General features: G+C 38.9%; 1 protein-coding gene across 1 annotated transcript in view; it reads right to left on the bottom strand.

Moving 5' to 3' along the window:
• LOC129462995 (uncharacterized) overlaps positions 1–23,445 on the bottom strand; it is a 76,831-nt gene that overhangs the window by 30,676 nt on the left and 22,710 nt on the right. The window contains exons 2-3 of the mRNA XM_063617051.1: positions 8,769–8,937; positions 7,490–7,571 (exon numbers count right to left, since the gene is read on the bottom strand). Of these exons, the coding sequence (XP_063473121.1) occupies positions 7,490–7,571; positions 8,769–8,937 (251 nt within the window). The remainder of the gene's footprint in view (positions 1–7,489; positions 7,572–8,768; positions 8,938–23,445) is intronic.

Here is a 23,445-nt window from a genome sequence, read left to right as displayed (position 1 = left end):
AATAGGCTGTAAGTAAATGTTTATTGAGAATATAATAGAAGAATCTTATTCATTTTAAGGCCATAATCTATGTTAGACTCAAAGAGATAGTCTCCTAACTAAATGGAAGTGTTTCTTTATTAAAGCATGCCTTTAAAAAAAGTATTGCACGTGGTGGATAAGCTTTTGGATGTGCTGCTGGATTTGTTTTGCTAGTCTTTGATTGAGGTTTTTCACATCGATGTTCATCAGGGATACTGGCCTGAAATTTTCTTTTTTTGTAGTGTCTCTGCCAGGCTTTGGTATCAGGATGATGCTGGCCTCATAAAATGAGTTAGGGAGGAGTCCCTCTTTTTCTATTGTTTGGAATAGTTTCAAAAGGAATGGTACCAGCTCCTCTTTATACCTCCAGTAGAATTCGGCTATGAATCCGCCTGGTCCTGGGCTGTTTTTTGGTTGGTAGGCTATTAGATACTGGCTGTATTTCAGAACTCGTTATGAGTCTAATTCAGAGATTCGACTTCTTCCTGGTTTTGTCATGGGAGGGTATATGTGTCCAGGAATTCATCCATTTCTTCTATATTTTCTAGTTTATTTGCATAGAGGTGTTTATAGTATTCTCTGATGGTAGTTTGTATTTCTGTGGGATCAGTGATGATACCCCTTTTTCATTTTTATTGTGTCTATTTGATTCTTCTCTCTTTTCTTCTTTATTAGTCTAGCTAGTGGTCCATCTATTTTGTTAATCTTTTCAGAAAAGCCAGCTCCTGGATTCATTGATTTTTTGAAGGGTTTTTTGTGTCTCTATCTCTTTCAGTTCTACTCTGATCTTAGTTATCTCTTGTCTTCTGCTAGCTTTTGAATTTGTTTGCTCTTGCTTCTCTAGTTCTTTTAATTGTGATGTTAGGGTGTTGAATTTAGATCTTTCTCACTTTCTGTTGTATGCATTTAGTGCTGTAAATTTCCCTCTTAACATGCTTTAGCTGTGTCCGAGAGATTCTGGTATGTTGTCTCTTTGTTCTCATTGGTTTGAAAGAACTTCGTTATCTCTGCCTTAATTTCATTATTTACCCAGCAGTCGTTCAGGAGCAGGTTGTTCAATTTCCATGTAATTGTGTGGTTTTGAGTGATCTTAATCCTGAGTTCTAACTTGTATGTGTACAAATCAGTGCACACCATGGAATACTACGCAGCCATAAAAAAGAATGAGTTCATGTCTTTTGCAGGGACATGGATGAAACTGAAAGCCATCATTCTCAGCAAACTAACACAGAAACAGAAAACCAAACACTGTATGTTCTCACTCATAAATGGGAGGTGAACAATGAGAACATATGGACACAGTGAGGGGAACATCATGCACCGTGGCTTGACAGGGGTTGGAGGGGAAGGGGAAGGAGAGGATTATGACAAATACCTAATGCATGTGGGGCTTAAAAGCCAGATGACGGGTTGATAGGTGCAGCAAACCATCATGGCACATGTATACCTATGTAACTAACCTGCACATTCTGCACATGTATCCCAGAACTTAAAGTAAAATTTTTTATAAAAAAGGATATAAATATTGTATACATAAAAAGATACAAAATGCTTATGAATAGAAAGATTCTACATTGTAAGCAAGTCATTTCCACTTATTAAATTGTGGTTGAATGCAATCCTATTCAAAATCCTATCAGGTAATTTGAAAATTGACAAGCTAATTTTAAATTTATTTGAAAACTTAAAAGGCCAAGAAGGACCAAGAAAGTTCTGAAGAAGAACAGAGCTCAAGAATGTATATCATCAGGTGTTTCAATCTTTATTACAAGTAAAATAAAATGGTATTAGTAGAAGGACATACAAATAGAGAAACCAGAAACAAACTCATATTTATACCATCACCTGATTTATGACAAAGGTGAAACTGCAGTGCAATGAGGAAACAATAATCTTTCCAATAAATGGTAGTAAATCATTTGGATATCAATATGGGGGAATAAAATAATTTGACCCCTGTCTTACACCATAAACAAAAGTCAATCATAGGTGGGTCATAAAGCTAAATGTGAAAGTTTAAAAATTTTTAAAAAGCTTCTATAACATAAGAGAATATCTTTATGACATTTGAGTAGACAAAAATTTCTTGAGCAAGACTAAATAAGGATGAACTATACAGAAAATGTCTGATAAATTGGACTACATTAAAATTAAGAACTTTGATTAACAAAGTCATGATTAAGAGAAAGAAAAGGCAAGTTAAAGTGGGAGGAGATATCTGCAATGTTTATGTCCAATAAAAAACTTATATCCAGGATATATAAAAATCTCCTACAAATCAGTTACAGAATATATTCAAAGAGCCAAATAAGCATCAGAAAATGTGTTCATCCAATGAGAACTCATGGACACAGGAAGGGGAACATCACACTCCAGGGACTGTTGTGGGGTGGGGGGATGGGGGAGGGACAGCATTAGGAGGTATACCTAATGCTAAATGACGAGTTAATGGGTGCAGGAAATCAATATGGCACATGGATACATATGTAACAAACCTGCACATTGTGCACATGTACCCTAAAACCTAAAGTATAATAAAAAAAAAAAAAAGAAAGAAAATGTGTTCATCAAGGGCATGCAACTTAAAGTGACAATGGTATACCATGACACACAGACCAGTCTGGTCAAAATAAAAAATACAGACAATGACAAGTGATGGCAAGGATATGGAGCAACTAGAACTGGTGAAGGTAAAATAGCACAACCACTTCGAAAAAATCTTAGGCAGCATTTAATGAAGTTAATATATACATATTTTAAGACCCAGCAATTCCATACTTGTTATTTACCTAACAGAAATTAATACAAGTGTGTACTAAAAGACATGTATAAGAATGTTCATAGGAGCATTTGTTGTAATAGTCAAGAGATGGGAACAACCCAGTTGTGCATCAATGGTAGAATGGATGACTAAATTGTAGTGTATTCTTACAATAAAATACTATAGAGCAATGAAAATAAATAAACTATGGCTATATGCAACAACATAGATAAATCTTACCAACAGTGTTAGGTAAATGAAGCCAAACCAAAAAATACACATATTCTGTGAATCCATATATGCAAAGTTCACACTAGGTGATGGTAGCTACTCTTTTGGGAAAGAGTAAGGAAAGGTCTAAGAGAGTACTACAGAGGGAACTCTGGGTGTTTGTAATTTCTATTTCCCGATGCAGGTGAGGTTTATATGAGCCTGTTCACTTTGTGGAAATTCACTGAACTGTAATTAAATATAGAGAATTATTTATGAATTAAATGATATATAATTCAATGGGAACCTGGGAGGATAGGGAGGAGGTTGAGGGGGGTGGTAAAGAAACATGAGTAACCAAATGCTTACAATTGTTATTGTTGGGTTATGGATACCTGGGGGTTTGTTGTACTATTCTTTCCATTTTGTATATGTTTGAAATTTTCCATTATAAAAAGGACAAAAAAAAGAGAGACAGAAAACTAAAAAAGAAAAAAAAAAAATAGTGTTGCACTTGTTAGTAAAAACAATCTTAAGTCCGGTTACTAAAAAGTAAACTCCTACAGTTTTGAATAGCTATTTGCTAATACATTGATTTGCTGCCTTCTTGGGGTTAGCTTAGCTTGTCCATTCTTTTTTTAACTTGCTCCTTTCCTTCCCTTTTAATAAAGTCCTGCCTAAGCTCCAGGCTCTATTTTCCACCTCTTCCCTAAGATTCGGGATTGTTCCTTTTTAAATCGGTGGCCACATCTCTCCCTGTTCTCCTAGTGTAACTCTTTCATTACCCAGCAGCAGACCGTCTGTGTAGCGCAGCCCATGATATTGCTTTTATGATTAATCCCTTATCCACAAACTTAACTGTCGAGAAACAGGAGAAAGTATGTGCCCAGGAGCTGGATTCAGAGAACCATGATTACCCAATTCTACTTATGATTCCATCATTACACTGTTTTAGGAAAATAAACAGATCTTGATTCTTTCATAAGAGTGGGATTCTTCAACAAGCAAATGGGAAAATTGACAGGCCCAGATATGTGTGTATAGCAGCTACTGGTTTGAAATTTGAACACAAAAATCTCCATCAACTGAGCCTGTGAGCCACAAATCTGGACTGAGTATAAAAAAGAATAAAACTAAATACCACATGTTCTCACTTATAAGTGGGAACTAAAATTGAGTACACATAAACATATAGATGGGAACAATAGACACTGGGGAACATGAGAAGAGAGGGAGGGAGAAAAGGGTTAAAAAACTACCAATGTGTGCTATGCTCACTACCTGGATGGTGGATTTTTTTTTTGTACTCCAGCGTTAACATTACACAATATATCTTTGTAACAAACCTGCACTTGTACCCCCAAATTTAAAATAAAAGTTGAAAAAATAAAAAAGAATAAAAGGTGGTTGGCTGTGTCATACAAAGCTACTGTAGCTTATCTTAAAAATAGGCTTTGACCCCTCAGGATAAAAATCAGACTTCTCCGTGCAGGTCTAGTTGACATGATTAGACAACTCTACTAGAGTTATGCCTTAGTGGTGGTCATATACATTGTCATAGACATCCTTCAAAAGAAAAAACAAGAAAAGACAGGAAAACTGAAGCTTCAAAATCCTTCCTGTATTTTCTAAACATCTCTCATTGGATTGCTTGCATTCCTCCAACTGATATATTCCAGAAGCTCACATAGTTGGAAATAAGAACATGAGTAGTAAATATCCCCCCAAATTATTTCAGAACCCAGCCATTATAAATTGATTTTATATTCATATAGTTATCTTTCTATTGATCCATAATTCAAATTTAGCAAAAATTTAAAGATGAGTCATAAATGAACACTTGGAAAAAGGTTCAATGTTGGCATTTTATCAAAATAGGTTAATAATTTCTTATTCCTTTCTCATAAAAAAACTGAATAAAGAGAAATTTTAATCTTCATACAAATGTAAATTCCAATGCAAATCAAGTGTTTGGTTGTTCGTTTTGTTGAAAGCGTGACTTTGTTTGCTTCATTTACAGAGACTATAAGATGAAAAACTTTAGCGCTAGAAACAGAATTAGGCATTAGAATCACAGAGCATGGGATTTTGAAATGCCCCTGTGAGTTTATAGACGTTCCATGTTTAATATTCTGAATAAAATAGGTGGCCATGCTCAGGATCTAGGAAGTTAATAGTAGCCTCTTTCTTTTTCGGATACTGTGTTGACCAGTGGTCATTCCACCGCCTATTTGTTTGTTGAAAATATTGTTTACACAGTAAGTTTATCTCTACTTACTGAGCCATTCTTAAACAGCTCATGTGTGGCTTGTACTTCTCTAAACCTTTTATATAAGACCTTTCTTTTATTATTCCTTATTTTAAATGTATTTGATAGCTCCTTTAAAGGCCTGAATGGTTACGAAGTGCTTACATTATTGTTTTTGAAGGTTATATAAAGTCAAAGTTTCTTGACAGTGATTAGCAGATTTCCCCATTCTTCAAATGACCATTTCACATCTACCTGCAAAGGAGAACAACACTCAGAAAGGTGATGTCTCCCAAATCATCCAAGCTAAGAGAAAGTCTTTCTCTACTATTTATGAGAGGGTCCATCACTAGATTGAGAGCTCTTCTGGAAGTGAATCTGCCTGTATGTTCCCTAAAAACAACCCCTAGAGAATTAGCTGCTGAGATGGCTATATTTTCAAACTTGAGCTGCCTTGGAGAAAGCAGATCTGGAGTGGAGACATGGGATTTCTCACGGAAAGTGGAAATAACTCTCTGAGAATGTTTTTTCAAACTCTTCTGTTTTTCCACAGTGTGTTCTTGTTACTGATTGTCAGAAAGCTGGTTTTGAGACTACAGCTTAGACTAAAGTAAGTTTTGTCTAGAATTGTTTCTCTATTCAGTATAGACATTTTCATGCTATGATTTATTTCTAAGCCAAGGGGAAACAATAAACAACATTTGGCTATCTTATTTCAAATTTGATATGTGAAAATTGTGGATTGATCTTTACTGGAGCAAATTTGCAATCCAAATTCTCTTGGTGATTTATTTGCTTGGCACTTAGTACACCTCTAAGCTAACAACAGTCATCTCATTTCAAATGTAAAACCTCATTGTAAAAACGAAAACCATATACATACACAAATATATAGAAAATGAAGAAAGACTAAAAAAATTTAATTTCCATAATTTTATCATCAAGAGACAGTAACTACTAATGCTTTGCTGGGGATCCTTCCAGACATTGTTCTGTGTCTGTGTTTGTGTGTATTTTTAAATAAGATGATGCATTACAGAACACAAGGCTTTGTTATCAAAAAACATTAGACACAATTTCTATGCCTTTAAATATAATTCAACAAAATTATTGTTTATGACTAAAGAGTATTAAGTTTTATAGATGTTCTATCATTTATTTCAGCAGTCTCCTATTTTAGACATTTTTGTTATTCTAGCACTTAAAGATTATAACTAAATCTTTATGTTTGTCTCTCATGAAGTGTCATGACCTGCCTGATGTTTAAATGCTCTGCTAAAAAAAAATGAGTATGAGGTGATAAGTCAATGTGGAATAGGTAATCTCCTAAGATAGCGGTCCCCAACTTTTTTGCCACCAGGGAGTAGTTTCATGGAAGACAATTATTCCATGGACAAGGGGACTTCCATGAGTCTCCTAGGACTGGTTTCAGGATGATCCAAGAACATTACATTTATTATGCATTTTATTTCTATTATATATTACATTGCAATATATAAGAAAATAATTATATGACTCGCCATAATACAGAATCAGTGGGAGTCCTGAGCTTGTTTTCCTGCAACTAGACAATACCATCTGGGGGTAATGGGAGACAGTGAGAGATCGTCAGGCATTAGATTTTCAGAAGGAGCAATCAACTTGGGTCCTTTGCATGCACAGTTCTCAATAGGGTTCATGCTCCTGTGAGAATCTAATGCTGCTGCTGATCTGACAGGAGGCAGAGCTTCAGGTGGGAATGCCAGTGATAGGGAATGACTGTAAATACAGATGTAGCGTTGCTTGCTCACTTATTGTGGACTTCCTGTTGTGTGGCCTGGTTCCTAACAGGCCATGGTCTGGTACCAGTCTGTGGCCTGTGTTGTGGGTTGGGGCCCCCTGCCCTAAGAGACAGTGGCAGTTAATCCAGGTTAAATGTAATGATGTCTTTAGCCTGGGATATTAGAGGAGAAAGCAGTGAGAAGTGGTCAGAGTCTAGATTTATTTTATCTTTTTAAAAGCTAACAGAACTTGCACAGGGATTAGATTGCGAGTTGTGGAAGAAAGAAAGAAGTCAAGGATCATGATATTAAGAGGATGAGGGAGGAAAAATGAACAACTCAGCAGATGCTTAAAGAAACACTGTTAAGAGGCAATATCCATTTCAGATTAAAAAAAAGCAAAGTCTTTGCAAAATGAACAAAACAATTGAAGTCCCAAAATGGTCAATAAAAACATCTTATTGATTGTCCATTCAGCCACTCTCTTACCAGATTGGTGTATACAGCCTTGTGGTATACAGCCTTAGGATGGAGCAAACACTTGCCATGAACTGAGAGGGTCCCGCTGTCACTATGGGATAAATTTTAGAGGAAGGCCACCCATGACAGCAAAAGCATGTTCATCTTCAGAGTACTTTGGGGACACTCATTACTTGAAGTCATTGTTAAAAATTCTGAGACAAGGGAATTTGGAAGATTGACCTCCCCAGTAAGCTATGAGTGATGAGAATCTTTCCATAAGGAGAGGTAGCTAGGACGCAGGGATTCTGTAGCAGGTGGAGTTCAGGTGAATCTGCCCGGCCAGCCGAGAAGCCCTGTGAGTGACTGTTTTCCTCTGCAGTTCAGTCATCTGGCTGTCTGGGGGAGCATGCTGACCTGGCTGGTGTTCTTTGGCATCTACTCAACCATCTGGTCCACTATTCTCATTGCCCCAAATATGAGAGGACAGGTATGTATGCCTGATTGGGAGTTTGCCTTCTGTGTCTTGTGATAAGTATGTTTGTCCATGTGTAGGCAGGCAGGCTTTCTGTGTTTTACAACTGTATTGATGTTCAGTAGAGGCTGGTGCTACCTGTTTCTGTCAGGATCTATCAGGAGGTAAACCAAATTAAAGCACTGGGAAGATGTCATCCAGTCCAAAGAAATGGCATTTTAAATTTAAAGTATTATAAAAAGTCAACCTAAATCCCCTTACTTACCTGGTATGTCTACATTTTCATAATAAATTATGTGCTAGTTGCACATAGTACAGATATGTACAGTTTATGGCCCTTTGGAAACTGGAACTATTTTGAGTTGTTCTTAATCCAGTGATTGTACTGGTTACAGTTTTGATGTTGTACTCTGATTAGTAGTTATCCCCTGCTGAGTCACCTATGGAAGTTAAATGTAACAGTTATATGAACCAGCATCTCTCATTGTTCATCTCTTTGAACTAGAGAGGCTGAAATTAAAGGTCTTTATACTCACCTGAATGTCTTTTTATTTTTTTCTTTTATATTACCTTTTTCTAGTGCATGAGATTGAGACATCAACAGTGACAAACAAGATCATGGAATCTCACAGTATCAAGTTTGGATAGAAAGGAGCTTGGCAATCTTGTGTTCCACACCACCTCAATTTACCATGGAAGCTGTGCAAGCTCAGGTCTCCAGGTTCATCCCAGAGACCGCACCCTGGGGTTGCCTACAGCGTTCCTATCCTTAGACCCCAAAAACAGGCTGCTGGGCCCTGTGCTTTAGGGACTTCTGCACTGGCCCTCCCTCACTGGGTGTATTCCTCTGCACAGCATGCAAAGCTGTGATGCACACAGCCAGTCTTCCCACTTCTAATCTGTTGATGCAGCTGTTTGCAAGGATGCGCACTGAGTAGATTGATGTTTGCATTGGATTTTCCACCCACGTTTAAAGGAGGATATTCATGCTGGGGCACAGGACCTAGGTGGAAAGGAAAGAACTGTGGGTCAGACTTTAATTGGTGTTTCCCACCCAGGAATACATATTTTAAGGGCAGGACTGTGCATGGCATGGCTGTCTGCTATATCTGCCGCACTTACTCTGCAGAAGTAAACAAAACCCCTCGGGTTGACCCGAGTCTAGACCATGTCCAGCAGCTGTTTCTTGTGAGGTAGCCCCGAGTAGTGTTGCTTGCCTTTTCACCTGGTGGCTCAATTGGCTAATATCCCAGGGTGTAGAGGACCTCCACTGAGGGTGCTGAGGGGGATGGACCTGTCCTACAGGAGTGGGCGTGCTTGCCCTCTAATGCATTTTTGCTTTTTGTAAGAAAAGAGGACTAATGTCTAATGTGCTTTTCAGTTCTTTTCCAAATTCCGACAATAGAGGAAATTAGAGGACATTGAATAAACCCAGAAGATTGTTGTGTAGCAAAATGAGCATTTCCAACAAAGAAACTTTGTGTGTTTAAAGAAAGCAATTCTATTTTAAAGCGGCATGATTGAGCCCCACAAAACAAAGCGTCCGCTACAAGACAACAATCCTTTGGTAAGGTATTGGAGCTTAGAATATCTGTTTTGTGCTCTCTTCCTTCTGGTTTAGGGTTGATCTGCTATGGTAAATATTTTATTTGGGGAATTTTTTGGTACTGGATGATAAACAGGGCCCCAGCTGATTGCCACAGACAATTTTCTAAATTAGAGGACAGTGACAGCTGACAGGATGGGTCACTTGGTTTGTGACTGGCAAACTAAGCCCATTTGTCTAGGTTTCTAGGTTGGTGAATACTCACAAGTGAAGGGTATTCCAGGAAAAAAAACTGCTAATTTGTAGGCCCAGCACACTTCTGCTACACAACTCTGCTATCAAAAAGACTGCCTTTTTTTTTTTTTTGACAGAGTCTCCCTCTGTTGCCCAGGCTAGAGTGGAGTGCTGTGGCAAGATCTAGGCTCGCTGCAACCTCCATCTTCCAGGTTCTAAGCAATTCTCCTGCCTCAGCCTCTGGAGTAGCTGGGATTACAGGTGTGCACCACAACTCCTGGCCAATTTTGTATTTTTAGTAGAGATGGTGTTTGGTGTTTCACCATGTTGGCTAGGCTGGTCTCGAACTCCTGACCTCAGGTGATCCACTGACCTCAGCCTCCCAAAGTGCTGGGATTTCAGGTGTTAGCCACCATGCTTTTAAAATTACTATTTGGATAGTGCTTCTGGTGATTTTTCTTTTTTTTCTTGAGAACGAGTTTTGCTCTTGTTGCCCAGGCTGGAGTGCAATGGCGCAATCTCGGCTCACTGCATCTCTGCCTCCTGGGTCCGAATGATTTTCCTGCCTCAGCATCCCAAGTAGCTGGGATTATAGGCATGCACCACCACACTTGGGTAATTTTTTTTATTTGTTAGAGACGGGGTTTCACCATGTTAGGCTGATCTCAATCTCCTGATGTCAGGTGATCCACCAACCTCAGCCTCCTAAAGTGCTGAGATTACATGCATGCACTACTGCGCCCGGCCAGCTTCTGGTGATTTTTATAAACCATTTTTTGTAGTTCACTAAAGAGTAGGTATTTGGCAAATGAACATGGTTATTCGATGCTCTACAATTAAACTACTGTGTAATAGTAAATGGCATTTTTCACCCAGAAGCCTGAGAGATTTGACACACAAAACATTTTATCTATTCATAACTTTTTTTTTTTTTGAGATAGAGTTTCATTCTTGTTACCCAGGCTGGAGTGCAATGGCGTGATCTCGGCTCACTGTAACCTCCGCCTCCCAGGTACAAGTGATTCTCCTGCCTCGGCCTCCCAAGTAGCTGGGGTTAAAGGTGCCTGCCACCACACCCAGCTAATTTTTGTATTTTTAGTAGAGACAGTGTTTCACCATGTTGGACACGCTGTTCTCGAACTCCTGTCCTCAAGAGATCCACCTGCCTTGGCCTCCCAAAGTGCTGGGATTACAGGCGTGAGCCACTGTGCCTGGCCCATAACATATTTAACCTTCAAAAAGATGCACTGTTTCTGCTGGGGATTTCTTTTACTAATTTGATTAAAGAATTCTTTGTTTTGTCCATGATATTTGGAGTTTTTCTCATGGGGGAGAATGCAGGTTTGCTCTTGATGGTAAAGGATGGACTGTAGAATTAGAATTCTTCTTCACTATCAAAGAGTCTTTATCTTCTGTAAAGAACCTCATGATATGGTATGGGAAACCCAACCAGACAACACATTAGGAAGTTCCAGTTGAAGTTTCTGAAATCAAAGAAGCCATCTACATCCTTCCTCTCTTGACAATATGCCACATTTGTGGGATCTTAAAAGTAACCCTGTTTTTCCACTTGTCTCTTCTCAAACTTAGATCTATAGTAAGTTAAAAACTCAGATTGTGTCTATCCTGATTGATGCCAATCAAACCCTCAGCTATGGAAAATATGTGATAATGTATTTCTGTAGGGGACAATGTGTTTTTTTCTGTTTTCCCCCAGTAACATATCTGTGAGATTTAAGTTTCCCCATAATGGGTCCCCAAGGCAAAAACCTAAAGGTAGAATATAACTAAATTCTTTTTAGCTCACTGCCTCCCCCAAATTTGCCTGCTGATAGAGAATTAGAGAGATGAGGAAAATCTTGATCCAAAATTAGATTAGGAAATGTGTTTCTATTTTCTGTATGCTATCCCCAGTGCTTTTTTTTATTATACTTTAAGTTTTAGAGTACATGTGCACAACGAGCAAGGTTTGTTACATATGAATCCATGTGCCATGTTGGTGTGCTGCACCCATTAATTCATCATTTACATTAGGTGTATCTCCTAATGCTATCCCTCCCCCCTCCCCCCACCCCACAACAGGCCCCAGTGTGTGATGTACCCCTTCCTGCATCCATGTGTTCTCATTGTTCAATTCTCACCTATGAGTGAAAACATGCGGTGTTTGGTTTTTTGTCCTTGTGATAGTTTGCTGAGAATGATGGTTTCCAGCTTCATCCATGTCCCTACAAAGGACATGAACTCATCATTTTTTATAACTGCATAGTATTCCATGGTGTATATGTGCCACATTTTCTTAATCCAGTATATCATTGTTGGACATTTGGGTTGGTTCCAAGTCTTTGCTATTGTGAACAGTGCCACAATAAACATACGTGTGCATGTGTCTTTATAGCAGCATGATTTATAATCCTTTGGATATATACCCAGCAATGGGATGGCTGGGTCAAGTGGTATTTCTAATTCTAGATCTCTGAGGAATCACCACACTGACTTTCACAATGGTTGAACTAGTTTACAGTCCCACCAACAGTGTAAAAGTGTTCCTATTTCTCCACATCCTCTCCAGCACCTGTTGTTCCCTGACTTTTTATTGATTGCCATTCTAACTGGTGTGAGATGGTATCTCATTGTGGTTTTGATTTGCATTTCTCTGATGTCCAGTGATGCTGAGCATTTTTTCATGTGCCTTTTGGCTGCATAAATCTCTTCTTTTGAGAAGTGTCTGTTCATATCCTTCACCCACTTGTTGATGGGGTTGTTTTTTTTTTTTCTTGTAAATTTGTTTGAGTTCTTTGTAGGTTCTGGATATTAGCCCTTTGTCAGATGGGTAGATTGCAAAAATTTTCTCCCATTCTCTAGGTTGCCTGTTTACTCTGATGGTAGTTTCTTTTGCTGTGCAGAAGCTCTTTAGTTTAGTTAGATCCCATTTGTCAATTTTGGCTTGTGTTGCCATTGCTTTTGGTATTTTAAACATGAAGTCCTTGCCCATGCCTATGTCCTGAATGGTATTGCCTAGGTTTTCTATGGTTTTAGGTCTAACATCGAAGTCTTTGATCTATCTTGAATTAATTTTTGTATAAGATGTAAGGAAGGGATCCAGTTTCAGCTTTCTACATATGGCTAGCCAGTTTTCCCAGCACCATTTATTAAATAGGGAATCCTTTCCCCATTTCTTGTTTTTGTCAGGTTTGTCAAAGATCAGATAGTTGTAGATATGTGGCATTATTTCTAAGGGCTCTGTTCTGTTCCATTGGTCTATATCTCTGTTTTGGTACCAATACCATGCTGTTTTGGTTACTGTAGCCTTGTAGTATAGTTTGAAGTCAGGTAGTATGATGCCTACAGCTTTGTTCTTTTGGTTAGGATTGACTTGGCAATGTGGGCTCTTTTTTAGTTCCATGTGAACTTTAAAGTAGTTTTTTTCCAATTCTGTGAAGAAAGTCATTGCTAGCTTGATGGGGATGGCATTGAATCTATAAATTACTTTGGGCAGTATGGGCATTTTCACGATATTGATTCTTCCTACCAATAAGCATGGAATGTTCTTCCATTTGTTTGTATCCTCTTCTATTTCATTGAGCAGTGGTTTGTAGTTCTCCTTGAAGAGGTCCTTCACATCCCTTTAAGTTGGATTCCTAGGTATTTTATTCTCTTTGAAGCAATTGTGAATGGGAGTTCACTCATGATTTGGCTCTCTGTTTGTCTGTTATTGGTGTATAAGAATGCTTGTGATTTTTGCACATTGATTTTATATCCTGAGACTTTACTGAAGTTGCTTATCAGCTTAAGGAGATTTTGGGCTGAGACGATGGGGTTTTCTAGATATACAATCATGTCATCCTCAAACAGGGACAATTTGACTTCCTCTTTTCCTAATTGAATACTCTTTATTTCCTTCTCCTGCCTGATTGCCCTGGCCAGAAATTCCAACACTATGTTGAATAGGAGTGGTGAGAGAGGGCATCCCTGTCTTGTGCCAGTTTTCAAAGGGAATGCTTCCAGTTTTTGCCCATTCAGTATGATGCTGGCTGTCAGTTTGTCATAGATACCTCTTGTTATTTTGAAATACGTTCCATCAATACCTAGTTTATTCAGAGTTTTTAGCATGAAGGGTTGTTGAATTTTGTCAAAGGCCTTTTCTGCATCTATTGAGATAATCATGTGGTTTTTGTCGTTGGTTCTGTTTATATGCTGGTTTATGTTTATTGATTTGTGTATGTTGAACCAGCCTTGCATCCCAGGGATGAAGACCACTTGATCATGGTGGATAAGCTTTTTGATGTGCTGCTGGATTTGGTTTGCCAGTATTTTATTGAGGATTTTTGCATTGATGTTCATCAGGAAAATTGGTCTAAAATTCTCTTTTTTTATTGTGTTTCTGCCAGGCTTTGGTATCAGGATGATGCTGGCCTCATAAAATGAGTTAGGGAGGATTCCCTCTTTTTCTATTGATTGGAATAGTTTCAGAAGGAATGCTACCAGCTCTTCCTTGTACTTCTGGTACAATTCGGCTGTGAATCCATCTGATCCTGGACTTTTTTTGGTTGATAGGCTATTAATTATTGCTTTAATTTCAGAGCCTGTTATTGGTCTATTCAGAGATTCAGCTTCTTCCTGGTTTAGTCTTGGGAGGGTGTATGTGTTGAGGAATTTATCCATTTCTTCTAGATTTTCAAGTTTATTTGCATAGAGGTGTTTATAGTATTCTCTGATAGTAGTTTGTATTTCTGTGGGATCAGTGGTGATATCCCCCTTTATCATTTTTTATTGCATCTATTTGATTCTTCTCTCTTTTCTTCTTTATTAGTCTTGCTAGTGGTCTATCAATTTTGTTGATCTTTTCAAAAAACCAGCTCCTGGATTCATTGATTTTTTGAAGGGTTTTTTGTGTCTCTATCTCCTTCAGTTCTGCTCTATCTCAGTTATTTCTTGCCTTCTGCTAGCTTTTGAATGTGATTGCTCTTGCTTCTCTAGTTCTTTTAATTGCGATATTAGGGTGTCAATTTTAAATCTTTCCTGCTTTCTCTTGTGGGCATTTAGTGCTATAAATTTCCCCTACACACTCCTTTAAGTGTGTCCCAGAGATTCTGGTGTGTTGTGTCTTTGTTCTTGCTGGTTTCAAAGAACATCTTTATTTCTGCGAGAACTATGTGATGAATGCACAAGTTTCAGTAGCCGATTCGATCAACTGGAAGAAAGTGTATCAGTAATGGAAGATGAAATGAATGAAATGAAGCAAGAACAGAAGTTTAGAGAAAAAAGAATAAAAGAAATGAACAAAGCCTCCAAGAAATGTGGGACTATGTGAAAAAAACAAATCTACATCTGATTGGTGTACCTGAAAGTGACAGGGAGAATGGAACCAAGTTGGAAAACACTCTGCAGGATATTATCCAGGAGAACTTCCCCAATCTAGCAAGGCAGGCCAACATTCAAATTCAGGAAATACAGAGAACACCACAAAGATACTCCTTGAGAAGAGCAACCCCAAGACACATAATTGTCAGATACACCAAAGTTGAAATGAAGGAAAAAATGTTAAGGGCAGCCAGAGAGAAAGGTCAGGTTAGCCACAAAGGGAAGCCCATCAGACTAACAGCTGATCTCTTGGCAGAAACTCTACAAGTCAGAAGAGAGTGGGGGCCAATATTTAACATTCTTAAAGAAAAGAATTTTCAACCCAGAATTTCATATCCAGCCAAACTAAGCTTCATAAGTGAATGACAAATAAAATACTTTACAGAAAAGCAAATGCTGAGAGATTTTGTCACCACCAGGCCTGCCCGAAAAGAGCTCCTGAAGGAAGAACTAAATATGGAAAGGAACAACCAGTACCAGCCACTGCAAAAACATGCCAAATTGTAAAGACCATTGAGGCTAGGAAGAAACTGCATCAACTAACGAAAATAACCAGCTAACATCATAATGACAGGATCAAATTCACACATAACCCTCCTGTGTGGGGGTTCTTTTTGTTGATGTTGATGTTATTGTTTTCTGTTTATTAGTTTTTCTTCTACCAGACAGGCCCCTCTTCTGCAGATCTCCTGCAGTTTGCTAGAGGTCTACTCCAGACCCTATTTGCTTGGGTATCACCAGCGGAGGCTGCAGAACAGCAAAGATTGCTGCATACTCCTTCCTCTGGAAGCTTCATTCCAGAAGGGCACCGGCTTGATGCCAGCCAGAGGTCTCCTGTATGAGGTGTCTGTCAACCCCTGTAGGGAGGTCTCTCCCAGTCAGGAGGCACAGGGGTCAGTGATCCACTTGAGAAGGCAGTCTGTCCCTTAGCAGAGTTCGAGTGCTGTGCTGGTAGAGCCTTCCTTGACAGGATCCACTGCTCTCTTCAGAGCTGGCAAGCAAGAACGTTTAAGACTGCTGAAAGTGTGCCCACAGCCTCTCCCTTCCCTCAGGTGCTCTGTCCCAGTGATATGGGAGTTTTATCTATAAGCTCCTGACTAGGGCTGCTGCCTTTCTTTCAGATATGCCCTGCCAGGTGAGAGGAATCTAGAGAGGCAGTCTGGCCACAGCCACTTGGCCCCCCACTCCTTGCACTTCCTGGGTGAGGCAACACTCCATCCTGCTTCTGCTTGCCCTCCATGGGCTTCACCCACTGCCTAACCAGTCCCAATGAGATGAATAGGATACCTCAATTGGAAATGCAGAAATCACCCACCTTCTATATTGGTCTCACTGGGAGCTGCAGACTGGAGCTGTTCCTATTCGGCCATCTTGCCAGCCATTTTATGAACTTTGAGCAACTAGTTGTCATAAGTGCTTGGCATTTCTTTGGCTAAAGAGAAATCTAGGTTGCTTTTGTCTGTGCTGCTATGTGAACTTTGAGTCACAACACTTCTGTAATGGTTGTGACCTGATTTCAATGAAAGATGGAAACTGAAAGAAGGGTATATTTAAATGTACAGATACTTTTTGGTGTCCTCAGAAGACAAACCCTACCACTTCGCTCAGCAGTAGCAAAGACATCTCTTGTGCAGGGTGCAGTGGCATCTTGTCATCTTCTGCTTGCTCTGCATTCATTTCCCTTTCTTCTGATCACAGGCCCTTAATTCCTTGCCCTCTTTTAGAACATACATTCAAATGGTGCTGGTTCTGCCACCTCTGGGGTCTGGATCTGTGGCCCAAGACTAGTCAACCAGGTTTTCCATTTGGAAAATGGTGAGAAAAATATGAGGCAGCTTCTGATCCACAGTCCCTTAGTATTCCACAGGCTTTACATGGTTTTGCTGGTTGCTTATCGTAAGGTCAGCTTTACAAAGAACAGGATAGTCAGCTCAGGTACATTGACAACAGCTGACTAGCTGACCCAGAACACTTTTTATGAGGTCTTGTTGGGAAAAAGGACTCAGGCTGGCAGGACCAGGGGAAAGCAAAAAGAGAAAGTGGATAAGTTATGTCTGCTTTTCTTCATGGTTCAGCACATACAGTTCTCTTGCACCCGACTTATCACCAGGCACCTGCAAGTTAGCTCACTTGCAACCTTGGTGTTACCAGTACTGCACAAAGCCCTCTTCAGCACACAGCAGGAACACTATCCTATAAAATCTCCAGCAAGCCTTTGTTTTATTGCAGTTGGCTTCTCTCGTGCTGATGTGCTTATTGCTTTCTTGCAATGTATTTTTATACTTTTTCTAATCTGCCTTTCTTTATCTACAACAGTCTTGGTAAATTCTTTTGCCCCTGCACCACCAGCCCAGATGTTTGTTGGGCTTATCTGCAACACTTTTTGTATACCTGGCAAGGATCCATAATATCTAAGTAGGCTCTGTGAACATCCATCCTGTATGACTCGTTTGGATAAAGTTCCAAAACTTGAAAAACTAATTTATGATGTTGGCGGTCAGGAGAGTGGTTATGCCTGGGTTGAAGGATGATGAGTGAGAAGTGGAAAGGGCATGAGGAGGTAGTTTCTGACTTTTTAAAAATATAAATGCTGTCCACATGTATTCATTTTTTGAAAATGGAACACCATTTGAGATACACACATTTGATCTGTGCACTTTATGTATGTATATCTTCTAAAAAGTTTATACTAAAAACAACCCATAAGATTGTAAAAAATAATTTTCTTTATTATTTCTTTGTTATTTCTTTTATTAATACTAAACTCAGACAAGAGGAGCAAAGAAAGACAACAAATCTGAGTACTACCTGTCTTCCATATGCAGGCCGTGAGACAGAAGCTTGCTTCACATTTGCCCTGTGAGCCCTTTGGGTTATAATCACATCTAAGTTTTGATTTGTTTATTGAGAATTCCCAGTTTGTTTTTTTTAGTTTGTTTTTTTAGTTTGTTTTCTTTAACAGACCAATAATAATCATATCAATAGGTTTTTGACTCTCAATGGAATATTTTTGAGTAAATTTTTCAGTGGGCCACTTATGTAATAAATAATCAAGAAATTTATTTCAACACACTGACTTGACTATTACTGCCACTTGGGTGATATTTGAGGTCGTAGAAGAATGCTACCAGCACTACCAATGGAGATGGAGGCAAGGAGACAGAAAGAAACAGAGCCCAGACCCTAGTATTTGCAGAATGCATAGACAGCCTTATTCCTAACAAAGGAAGCACAGGTCAGCAAGACAGAGTGCCGTGACTGCTCTGTAAGAATGCTTGAATATTTCAGTCTTGTTTTAACTTTATAAAAGTGAAATTGCTCTGGTGTGTTGTAAAATTCTGTCTGCAGTTTCAGGGTAGGGCCAAAACAATATTCTGACTGAGAATTTAGTAACACCAGAGTTTATCTCATTAAATAACTTTATCTAAAAGATGCCTCTAAATATTTTGTATAAAATTTCTGAAATTGGATGATAAAAAAGACTTTCACTTTTTTTCTCTATCAAGTTCATTAAAAAGCTAAAACAGAAGAGGAAGCAACAAAGTATGGACATGGCCTGCAGTCACCGGTCAAGGGAGTTGATGTGCCTGGGAATATGCAACGTTCTCAAACATTTTGCAGCTGGGTTATTCAACCTTGTGGTATGTAGAAACTTGCAAGTTTTATGGGGTCATTTGTATAGATGAAAATTTTATTGAAATAAGAAGCTTTTTTCTTTTATTAATCTAGAAAGACTGTTTCTGAAGTTTCCTTCTCTTCTTCACCTAAATACGGCATTTTTTTCTATGACCTATCAGTGACTATACCAAGAAGCAGTGTAATTTCTACCACATAAGAGAAACATCCTTTTTGCATTCTCCACAAATATTTAAATTTTATTTGTTTACCACCTTCAGATAGTAATTTGTTTTACTACTTTTGTTGTTGTTGCTTCAGCCCTGAGCTTTTTCTCCACATCCTAATACAGATTAATGTCTTTTAGTGGCTGTTAAATTTGTTTGCTTTTCCTTTGTCATATGTATAATTTAGATGATTAGTTAAAATTAATAAAAAGTTAAATCTTTACATTGAAAGGATGAAAAAATCCCTTAGATGAAAGATTGCATGAAAGCTTGCATGAAAAATCCCCTAGTGTTGTTTCTAAATCACTTACTTTTCTCTATTTTTGTGGCTTTAGAACTCTTTAAGCAGTAATTTCACCATTCTTAGAAAAAACTTTGAGATGTGCTTTCATCATAACGCTGTTCACCCTTGCTTGAGGCCCATTGGTGGATTAGTGTTTTTCTAAAAAAAGGACAATTATCTGAGGCTTGATATAGGTTTTTGTGCTCCTTATCTCTTTTCCTGTGGCATGTTGTCCCTGTCACTTCTGCATCTTCCTTCCTAAATGTGTGACTTCTCCTTAACCTTCAGGATGGTCACTCTCCTGGCAGCACTTACTTCTGCCCATTCATTCTTTCTAAAAATTCTTTGTCTTTTGCTCCTGAAGCATAATTCTTTTCTAGCTTTCCTTACTGCTCTTTCATTAGTTTATTCTCCTCTATCACTCATCTCTTAAATTGGGCTGAAGAATTTTCTCTTCAATTTTTTTTTAATTTTTTACTTTCTCTCTAGTTTACATCATATATACCAAGGCTTCAAATCTGGCTGAAAACTAACAACTTCCAAATATATATCATTAGCACAACAGTTTATATTTGCCTACAACTCAATTTACTTTGAAAGTGGAGATACATCTTTTTTATATTTTTTATTTCTTTAAATACCTAATAGAATACTTGGCACATGAATATTAGGTAGAAGAAAACTGTACATCAATTAAATTTTTAAAATAATTTCTATATCAATTTTAGGATTGTATTTTAATGAAATATTTTCCAGTGATTCCCTGGACAAAAAGAATGCTGTAGATATTTTTCCACCAGATGTGTATTTGTACTTATAGATCATTCTCATAACCGATCCATTGTTAACTCAAGCCTCTAAGAGACAGAAATGTGTGTTAGGGATTTAGATGGCATTTTACACAATAATTGTTTTCTTTATTCTTGTGGGACATACTGATTTTCACCATAAGTCTGTGGAGTAGAAATAAGAAAATATTTGGAAATTCTTTGTTTTTTTTTTGTAGTTTTTTTTTTTTTTTCTTTTTTTGAGACAGTCTTGCTCTGTCACCCAGGCTAGAGTGCGATGGCGTGATCTCGGTTCACTGCAACTTCCACCTCCCAGGTTCAAGTGATTCTCTTGCCTCAGCCTCCCGAGTAGCTGGGATTACAAGTGCCTGCCACCGTGCCTGGCTAATTTTTGTATTTTTAGTAGAGACAGGGTTTCACCATCTTAGCCAGGCTGGTCTCAAACTCCTGACCTCGTGATACACCTGCCTCGGCCTCCCAAAGTGCTGAGATTACAGGCGTGAGCCACCACACCCGGCCTGTTGAGCCTTTTATAGCTAAACATGAATAATCCATAGAGCTAAAGAAAGACCTATGTTTTTAGCATTTAAAAACAGAGCTGCATTTAAGTTCTGTGGAAACAGAAGATATTGAAGATATTGGTTAAAAATGACATAGTAGATGTTATGAAATTTGTTTTAAAATATTACTCCCAGGTTATGCCTGCCAAATTACAACCTAAAACACATTTTTACAAATCAGCAAAGCTCTGAATTATGAGTCTGTGATGATAAAAGGGTGCTCACATTCTGTGATGGGCCATAAGTGCTCTATCGATCTATGAATGAGGAAATGAACCTCACATTGCCTTAGAAACATGCTGTATCTCTTCCTGAGTGGGCTTAGTGAAGCCAAAGGTGGTTCCTGAGATTTACTTTTGTTTAATAGAAGTGTTTTAATACATGTTGTTCATTGCTTTAACTCAATTTTAGAGTGATCTGTGGTTTTCCTCAACATGTATTTGATGTTTCTTTAGGGCAAAGTTCTGCCACTCAAAAATGATATGATTGAAAGTGCATTATATTCTGAATGGGGTAGAAATTAAGTTGCTTCTTAGATCTGAGCCATTTGATCCCTGCCTTCACCCCTATTAACTTAACAGTATATAAATATCATTAGTGAACCCTGAAGTGAGTTTGGACTGATGTTGGAGGGAATATGCTACAGTTACTGCCTCTGCATTTAAGTTTATGGGTGTTTCACAGGGATGACCAAAGTGTCCCACTCTGGGAAAACAACAAGAAAGAGGCCAAAGAAGGTTTTCTATTGTCTGATATATTTAAAAAATTCCAACGTAATATATTTAACAGATTTGCTGTACTGAATTGTTTTTGTGTATGTGTGTCGTTTGCTTGATTTTGAGACATCATAGTCTTTTAAAAAGATGGAGGTGTGACCTTCAAAGCCTTTTTCTCATTTTGATTAGTAGGTGTTGTCAGCTTGAGTACTTCCCGTGCAGAGCCTATCTTGCATACCACTTACTAATCTCTTTGGTTATGAGACGTTTAATTTGGCTTTAGGGGTGGAATTTTCTTGATGCCTATGAAAAATAGGTTAAAAGACAATGGCAACAACAAATGGAAACTTTCACCTCTCTCTTTGTCTTTCTCTCTCTCTCTCTTCCCCTTGCCCCCCCCCCCCACCACACACACACAGGAATTAGTCATCTTTCTTTCTTCCACCTGTTTCAAACAGGTATTCTGGAACACTGTGCATACAGAGTGTAATGCTCTCTCATTCATGGCTTGGAGCTGCCCCCTGCATTCCCCTCCTCTGTAGTGGCCTATTTGATAACACTGGTGACTGTATGGGGCCACAGGTTGGATCTTACCTTCGTGTGAAGTACAGAGATTTTGTTTGTGTGTTTTTTTGTTTTGTTTTGTTTGCATCAATATGAGGACCAAATGATTTTAGAACTCCTGATAGAAAATATTCTTCAAAGAATATCCAGGGCTGAAAGCACAAAAAGTCAGCACATAGTGTTAAGTGGCTGGTAATATTAGATAGACCCGAGTTTGAGACTGTTTTCATAAAACATATTGGACATATCAATAAAATATGGTTTTAGCATAAGTCCAGAGAAGTTTATTACTGACAAGCATGGCTGCATGGGCGCATTGGTTCCCAGTCTGAATGCTGGAGCTCCATAGAGCCAGAATAGCTTAAGATGGCCTGCCAGTGTGCCCTGGCAATTCTGTATTAGAGGAGCTGTTCTTTCTACTCCTTGTGGTGTGATATGCCACAGCACATGTAACCCCCTGAGCCTGGGTATGTCTGACAAATTGAGGATATAGGGCCTAATTTATTTAGAGTATTGCCAGGTAATACATAAAGGTGTCTGGTATACTCCCCTGAAAATATACTATGGTTATGTCAAGAATTACAATGGCAAGGGATTGGGTACTTCCTGCAGATCATGGAGATAATGGAAACCTCCCAGGGGAGGCACCATCTCAGCAGAGATCTGAGTGAGGAACAGAGCTGGTGCTGCCCCTGCCATGGGAGGCCAAACTGAGCCAGGGACACAGAATGTGGTATGTTCTGAGGACAGGGCCACAGCCAACCAGGCAGGGAGGAAAGAGCAAGTGGGAGGGAGAGTGGCAGAAAGGAGAGAAGAGGGGTGCACAGCAGCTGGACCACGGGCGTCTTTGTAAAAGACAGAGCAAGAAACTGGACTTTTCCTGGAGATGGGTTGGAGAGCCTTTGGAGAGCTTTAGCAGGAAAATGACATCCTCTGATGATCACTTTAAAAGCTGACTCTGACACTCTGTAGGAAATAGATGGTACAGGGGAAGGAGTGGAGGTGGCTGGTAAAGACTTGGATTTGGGACTTAGGTGGACACAAGGAACATGCCTGTGTTTAGAATGACAGCATCTGTCCAGGGACTGGAGTAGAAGCTGTCAACTGAAGAATCACGAGGTTCAAAATTTGGAAAGAGCTCTATTTCTCATGAAGGGTTACAGACTGAAGGCTGGCCATCCTGCTGCCTGGGAGGCATAGCTGAGAGGAAGCCCTTGGAAGGAATGGAAGGCAAGACAGAAATGCATGCTGAGTGGGGTGGCCAAATATACATATTTAATGAGCTATAGGAGGAGTTACAAATAATTATTGGAGGAGAAACCTGTTCAGGAACAATTCTTAATGCCTCTTTATGGATTGCATATTTTTAAAAATGGCAGCATTAGTGAGATCTGAGGTGGAGTTTTCAACCCTCTGACATCAAAAGGCAAAGTGAAGGACACCAAAACCCTCACTGCACCCTTTGAGAGTCAGCCAAAACATATCCAGAGATGGTGGTCACTGTTTAGAAAGAAATGCGTTGTGTGAATGGTGAGCTGTCACTTGGAAGCAGTGAAGAGGAAGGGGAGTCTGGTAGCAGCCTCAGATGATTGGCTAAAAATGACAAAGAAACGAGTC

The sequence above is a fragment of the Symphalangus syndactylus genome, chromosome 14 (assembly GCF_028878055.3).
Source record: "Symphalangus syndactylus isolate Jambi chromosome 14, NHGRI_mSymSyn1-v2.1_pri, whole genome shotgun sequence".
Lineage (NCBI taxonomy): Eukaryota > Metazoa > Chordata > Mammalia > Primates > Hylobatidae > Symphalangus > Symphalangus syndactylus.
This window is presented reverse-complemented; position numbering and strand designations above follow the sequence as displayed.